General features: G+C 32.7%; 1 protein-coding gene across 3 annotated transcripts; it reads right to left on the bottom strand.

Annotated features, from left to right (window-relative positions):
• Window positions 1–3,797: 3,797 nt before the first annotated feature.
• LOC139873292 (AT-rich interactive domain-containing protein 1-like) lies at window positions 3,798–7,245 on the bottom strand. Of its 3 annotated transcripts, XM_071861241.1 has the most exons (4): window positions 6,974–7,034; window positions 6,175–6,725; window positions 3,997–4,768; window positions 3,803–3,909 (listed from the first exon to the last, which is right to left on the bottom strand). In XM_071861241.1, the coding sequence occupies exons 2-4, from the start codon at window positions 6,529–6,531 to the stop codon at window positions 3,878–3,880; spliced, it is 1,161 nt and encodes a 386-aa protein (XP_071717342.1). In that variant the 5' UTR covers window positions 6,532–6,725; window positions 6,974–7,034; the 3' UTR covers window positions 3,803–3,877. The 3 variants fall into 3 exon arrangements, with proteins under 3 accessions (XP_071717336.1, XP_071717329.1, XP_071717342.1); XM_071861235.1 differs by lacking the exon at window positions 6,974–7,034 and adding an exon at window positions 7,132–7,245 and having other exon boundaries at window positions 3,798–4,768; XM_071861228.1 differs by having other exon boundaries at window positions 3,798–4,768.
• Window positions 7,246–7,576: the final 331 nt, after the last annotated feature.

Here is a 7,576-nt window from a genome sequence, read left to right as displayed (position 1 = left end):
CATCTATATATATTTCGGAACAACCATAGACACTCTATATGTGAATGTTGGAGTTAGCTATACAGGGTTGAGGTTGATTCCAAAATATATATAGTTTGAGTTGTGATCAATACTGAGATACGTATACACTGGGTCGTGGATTGATTCAAGATAATATTTATCGATTTATTTCTGTACATCTAACTGTGGACAACTAGTTGTAGGTTACTAACGAGGACAGCTGACTTAATAAACTTAAAACATCAAAATATATTAAAAGTGTTGTAAATATATTTTGAACATACTTTGATATATATGTATATATTGTTATAGGTTCGTGAATCAACCAGTGGCCAAGTCTTACTTCCCGACGAAGTAAAAATCTGTGAAAGTGAGTTATAGTCCCACTTTAAAATCTAGTATTTTTGGGATGAGAATACATGCAGGTTTTATAAATGATTTACAAAATAAACACAAGTACGTGAAACTACATTCTATGGTTGAATTATCGAAATCGAATATGCCCCTTTTTATTAAGTCTGGTAATCTAAGAATTAGGGAACAGACACCCTAATTGACGCGAATCCTAAAGATAGATCTATTGGGCCTAACAAACCCCATCCAAAGTACCGGATGCTTTAGTACTTCGAAATTTATATCATATCCGAAGGGTGTCCCGGAATGATGGGGATATTCTTATATATGCATCTTGTTAATGTCGGTTACCAGGTGTTCACCATATGAATGATTTTTATCTCTATGTATGGGATGTGTATTGAAATATGAAATCTTGTGGTCCATTGTTACGATTTGATATATATAGGTTAAACCTATAACTCACCAACATTTTTGTTGACGTTTAAAGCATGTTTATTCTCAGGTGAATACTAAGAGCTTCCGCTGTTGCATACTAAAATAAGGACAAGATTTGGAGTCCATGTTTGTATGATATTGTGTAAAAACTGCATTCAAGAAACTGATTTCGATGTAACATATTTGTATTGTAAACCATTATGGTCGTATGTAAACAGGATATTTTAGATTATCATTATTTGATAATCTATGTAAAGCTTTTTAAACCTTTATTTATGAAATAAAGGTTATGGTTTGTTTTAAAAATGAATGCAGTCTTTGAAAAACGTCTCATATAGGGGTCAAAACCTCGCAACGAAATCAATTAATATGGAACGTTTTTAATCAATAAGAACGGGACATTTCACAACCTACATACCAAAACGAAGCTAATGATGCTAGTAACACATTTAATACATGAGCTTTAACATTTAACAACATTAAATCACCCAAAACTCAAGATTAAACACACCCGTTTTCAAGTTCATGCTAGTTTATGCAAAATAACAAGATCAAGCAAATAAATCACCTATTCATGTTAGACTCGAGCCATAGACACTAGCTAACACACTTTTAAGTTTAAAGGTCTAATTTATGAAAATTAGAGATTTTGAAAAGCTTACCCCAAGTTATGAAATTGGTACCAAATTGAAGAGGATAATGCAAGGATCACAAAAGTACAATTTATTTTGATGCTAGCTTCCTTGAAATGATTTAGATGATGGATTTGTGTAAATGGAGAAAATGGTATAAGAATGGAAGAAAGAAATGAGAGAAAAAGAGAAAAGAAAATAAAATAGAAAATGAATGGTGGGAGGGTGGTGGTTGACTAGTCAACCACTAGTTACAACTTTGTCCACTTAACAACATTAGTCCATCGAGTTTAAAAGCGAGTGCGTCAATTAACCAAACGAATTATTTTAAAACGTTAGAGTAAACGAGAGATGTTAAAATTAAATAACGGAATTATTAATAACGCTAATTAACGGATGATACGAATTTAGATAACGAGAGATATTATTTAAAAAAAAAAATGACGACGTTAAAATAAATTAACGGAAAAAGTCGGGTTGTTACAGATATTGTTCCAAGTTTGTATCAGTTAACGATTTTGTAATCAGCAAGTATTCTCGGAAACACGCAAATCAAAAGTTGGTCCTTGCGATTTGTGATTTTGTGTGTTGCTTGATAAATATTTATCTCGATATAATGTTTTGATAAGATTTTCTGAAATTATGTGTAATTTTTCGGATAATAATTCCACCTTTTAAATAGGTTATGTCAAAAATTATGTAAAAAAGTTTTCAAATGGGGAACTTATATCATATATCATATCATTTGTACAAGATAGCGAAAATAAAAATAAAACTTAACGTGAATTGGGCAAAAAAGTGTGTTCAAAACTATACAATTCAAATAATCGTTTACTACCAAGTAACGCATGTACTTTGTGTCATAGGATAGAGAGAGGTCATGGGTTCGATCCTTAGGGATGACATGATTTTCTTTAAAAACAATTGAACACCAATAATGATGGTATATATTGACCATATAGGAGGTTTTACCGGATTCGTTCACGGACCTCTACCCAGGAACACTGCCCGAATGGATGTGTTCCCGGGTACCGTCGATCGGGTTCGGGTTTCCGCCCGAACGTGTGTGGTACGTGCAAATAACGAGGGTCGTTGAAATAAATGATCTACAGTTGCCAAAAAAAATCGTCTTTCAAAAAAAAAAAAAAAAAAAAAAAAAAAAAAAAAAAAAAAAAAAAACCGCATTAACTCATATCAAATAGAGTTGGGTTGAATTTCATTACAAGGTGTAACGTAACACCTATATTATTATTGGTTTTTTATTTACCACGTATTTATTCTCAGTTGATGTGCATGACTAAACAATTGGTTCGTTACTTATCAGATCAGAGCCCATCGTCACACATTCAGATTGGGCGAAATTCGGAAGATTGATGTGAGGAATACAGAGTGTCAATACGTCCAAGATCAAATTAACATACGGGTGGTAATATTGTTGTATTTTCATAAGCTACACATTATGTTTGCAGTGTCTTTTTTGGTTTTTACCAATTTCTTGATAGGTCCTGCACTACGAAAATCGATCAAGGAAGGTGGTTCGAAGTTGAAACTGAAAACCTCATTCGACATTATCAAACCATTCCTTCTTTTGAACAAAAGCTTAACAGTCATTATAGTAAGAAGTATAAGATTAAAAAAAGAAAAAAAAAGAAATTCAACCTATTTAACCAGACATCTTAGAGTTTCAGCCTGGCGTATACATGGCATTCAAGACCCATACACCAAAAAATGGGTCTATTGAGTCAACTATTTGGATCCAATGGGTCTCGAGAAAACAAAGAGAATGAGTCCAATATGACCCATTCTTAGTCCGTTAATCTAATAGGTCCATTTAGACCCATTAAAACCCATTTTCAACCCATTTCAATATGAAAAATAAAAATATTTATAAAAAAATAAAAAACCCAAAAAAATAGGAAAAAAATGTTACAAAAATCAATAAAACAAAATAACCTGAAATTAATTTTTTTAAAGGAAAAATATTTTGTGTTTATAAAAAGTAATACAAAAACTAAAAAAATATTGTTTAATTTTTATTTTTTTTTAATAATTGTTTAAAAGAAAAAATGGGTTTCGACCCGACCCGTTCAACACACTTGAATTTTGAGACCCTTTCGACCCATGACCCGTTTTGACCAAACTCATTCGAGTCTCGACCAAGCCCGATCCATTTGCCAGGCTTAATTTGCCATAATATAGCTAACCCAGTCCGGCTTGGTTTGAAATTTTCCAAAACCGTAATCACCTGTCCGGTCAAGAACTCTGCACAAAACGGTACAACCAGACGGTTTACACACTAAAAATTTCAACTGTATCATGAAATAAAAGATAATTGGTGAATAAGCAAGAAAAGTAACAAAACAATGGTACATTTTTCCAATTAATGTACCAAAACCATGCAAGCTTCAAAGCGTTCAACCTATGCCACTTTTTCATTTACACCCATAAACACATCACTTCAAAATTTGGACCGCAACGTTTAAATCTATCCACCAAACCGACAACGAAAAACCTAAAAAAAAAATTCATGTAAATTTCAAATGTACTTTCTTTGGAGAGCATGAAGTGGAACCTGCAATAGACTGATTCAGCCCACTCCCAACTTTCTCGAGTTCATCATCATCACTATCGATATTACTTGGATCAGCCCGGTTCTGGTGGGCCCTACGTCGCAACATGTAGACATTAAAATAGTAGCTCACAAGAACGGTCCTCGGTTTGTTCTTAAAATACGTCACGAGTTCAACCCAAAAACTCCTACCTGAAGATTCCGGGTTTAACTTTATTATATTAGAAAACATCTTTTCTTCATTCATATCCCATTTGAGAGAAACGTCTTCACCTATCGTATCGAATTTCCATTTTAAAAAAGCCGTACCAAGTTCAAGTTTGACCCGAGACCTTTTTTCAGCAACATGAAATCTAACGCATTCTAACGAACCCATAATTTGGCACCCACACGAGCCTTGTCTTCCTTTTCCAATTGGTTCCCGTTCAATCAAGCTGCTGCGTTTTTCGGTTGGTTCGAGAGGCCAAATACGAGTACCGAGCCATTTAGTTTCACTTTCATAAGGTTTTACATCAACCCATTGAGGTACTTCGGCCTGAAAAGAACGGCCCAATGGAATTCGTTTTCTTCTGTAATCAGTGGCCCAGAATGAATCTGCGTCGTCTGCATCACTTGGGCTCCCAGTTGATGACGACTCGGAATAATCTCGAACCAGCAATTTTCTAGACAAATTCATTGACTGATTGACTTTAACGGAAACGAGCCTCTGGCTGCATCGCGAGTTCGGGTTCTTCGTTTGGTTGTTGTACATGTCTGGATGCATCTTTAGCTTCTTCTGCAAAAAAAAAAAAGGTAAATTGTTGACCTGCATATGATTGATGACAGAACTATGTGGTGTAAAGCAGGACGAAAAGTGTGCGTTTTGAAACTTTTGAGCTCGATAGTTGGGAATAAACAGAGGGACTAAACTTGCAACTTAACTCGAATATCTAATAGAAACAATACAAGCCAAGTATGACGCAACTGTTTTGACTATTTTTCTTGGCATTTGCTGCTGTATTAATGTTCATTTCACAATACACATTCTATTCTATTACTATAATTAGTAAACTCTCATCATTAATGACATGGTGTATATGCACAAATAGTAATGGCATATAGATTCAAAAAAGATATAAAATTGGTTAGATACATGAATACAAATCACAATAGCATAGAACCAAAATACAAAATAGACAGCGCGAGGCTTAATGGGTTTTTAGGGTTAGGTCAAGGACAGTAAAATAAAGAAGAAAGCCTAATACTGACTGGGTAACTAGGTCAAATAACTAATTCAGTCAAAATGAAAAATTTTAAATGTGAGTCAGATGAATCACGTCAAGTTCATCTGACCCGTCAACATTTTTTATCCATTTTTCTACATTTTATAAACAAAAAAGAAAAAGAAAAAAACAACTTGTCGAGTATAATTACATAACTATTTATCAGAATAATAACTTGATACCAAAAAGGACTTAAAGGATTATAAGCGATTAAGCATTAAGACACGCTTTAGGGGACTTTCAAAACCATTTAACCTTATTAAGATTTTTCCAGCTGTACTTGAACATGTTACCCATTTAAACCATTCATAATGATATATAACCCAACTTGACCTGTACCTAAGGTAAAGGGGTTGAAATTACCACCTCTAGTTGAGTAGTTCGAGCCTTCTATCAAAAGGAAAAATCTCTGTGTATCATTTAAGAATCCAAAAGTTGAAATTTGGAAAGCCACTTTCTATTTTTGGCAAAAGAAAGAACTTTTTCCAAATTATATGAAAATAAACGATTGGTTCGTATTGCATTATGTATGTTTAGATGAGTACGTAGCATAGGTAGCAAGAGTAGAAGTATAATAACCAATTGCGCATATTTATTAAATCAATAGCTAAGACTCACTAATAGTCTATTATATTATTATGAACTAAAGCATTAATTAATGATAATCTCTGATTCACATGTACATTTAACACCATCAGTTCAATAGCAATAAGTAAAACAAAAAAGGGATAACTAATAATTGTAACTTCAAACATTACAAGTAGCATGATATACTAAAACACAAACCAAATTGTGAGATATAAATATACAAATCATACATATAACCACAAAAGTATATAAACAAGTAAACAACAAGTGAATTATAATTATAATTTATAATCATAACTTATAATTAAATATTAAGAGAACTCAGAGTTACCTGCCACACAGATTGTTTACCGTTCGAATCATCGTTAACCTTCAAACGCATTGCTTCTTTCGCCAACAAAACCTGTTTCCAAACATGCTCATTGCCATAAGCTTTCCACTTACTAGGCTTCTCGGGTATCGATCCAATTGCAGGATCACAAGGATTTTTCGCCACGTGTTTCACCCAATGCAATAACGGCAAATAACACTCTTTTTTTCGCTTTCTAATTACTTCTTTTTCTTCTTCGATACCTACACACACTTCGTTTTTTTCACCGCCACAACAAACTTTAATTCCAACATCATTAAACCCTAAATTCTTTTCATCTGTTATATCAACTTCCATAAAAAGCTGTCCCAAATCCATAAAAATTAACCCAAAACTTTCGCACAAATCGCTTCAATTACTCGAAATAAACCTAAAATAACTACAACAGAGCTGTATTAAGTAGCTTAATGCAAATTTATTGAACAATTTTACACAATAAACCCCAAATGTACGAAACCCTAATAGGGTTTTACAATAATCCAATGCAGATTCATCTGTTAGCTTCGTAGATCCTGCCATTGATACAAAATTCACAAACCCTAAGTACACATCACATAATCATCACAATTTGTATATATCATAAACATGTGTATTGATTTATTTGATCTACAAGTAAATGAACAAACATGCAAAATCCTAACTTTAGGAAAACAAAAAAAAATTAAAAAAACAAGTTGTATAAATCATTGTATAATCTAATAATTGGCGGGAAGATGGGAATTGATGTAAGCCATGGAAATAGGAAAAAATTTAGGTATACCTTTAGATAGTCCCTACCCTAAAAAAAAACCATATTTTGATTGTGTTTTGAGTGAGACTTTTCAGTGTATTTTTCAACAGTTGATTTGAGAAAATAATGAGAAAAATAATCAAAATTAAATTTGTTTAATGTTTGATTGTGTGAAAGTGAAAGAGTACCAGTATTTTGTGGAGTGGTAGGCCTTTATTTTTTATCCTCTGTTACATTCTTTGTAGACTTCTTTCAACTTTGGGTTGGTTTTTGTTGGGGGAGAGAGATTAGGGATTTTTTTTTTTTTTCTCTTTTGGAGAAATATACAAAAAGTGTGGAGAATGCTTTGTATTTTTGAAGGTATTGTATCTAACTATGGTTTGGTTAATTAAGATTATGAGTTGGCATGATAAGGTTAGGTTATATGAAGGGATTTGTGGAAATTGTTTTAAGATTGATTAGGGTTTTTCCACATCTCCTTTTTATAAAGCAAAAAAAATAAAATTATAAGTGGCCTACAAGTCTAGACCATTAAAAGCCCAAAACTTGAATGATCTTCTATTTTAAGGGTTAATACAGTTTTGTTTTTTTTTTTTTTTTTTTCAATATAGTTGATAAGAACTCTATATAACA

Source organism: Rutidosis leptorrhynchoides, chromosome 1 (assembly GCF_046630445.1).
Source record: "Rutidosis leptorrhynchoides isolate AG116_Rl617_1_P2 chromosome 1, CSIRO_AGI_Rlap_v1, whole genome shotgun sequence".
In the NCBI taxonomy this organism is placed as follows: Eukaryota; Viridiplantae; Streptophyta; class Magnoliopsida; order Asterales; family Asteraceae; genus Rutidosis; species Rutidosis leptorrhynchoides.
The sequence above is the reverse complement of the archived record's forward strand: the minus strand, read 5'-3'. Positions and strand labels throughout refer to the sequence as shown.

Coding starts and splice junctions, on each gene's coding strand:
- LOC139873292 (XM_071861235.1), bottom strand. CDS start 6,531: ATGGATTTGGGACAGCTTTTTATGGAAGTTGATATAACAGATGAAAAG. Junction 4,769..6,174: donor GTAAACAATCTGTGTGGCAG/GTAACTCTGAGT, acceptor TTTTTTTTGCAG/AAGAAGCTAAAGATGCATCC.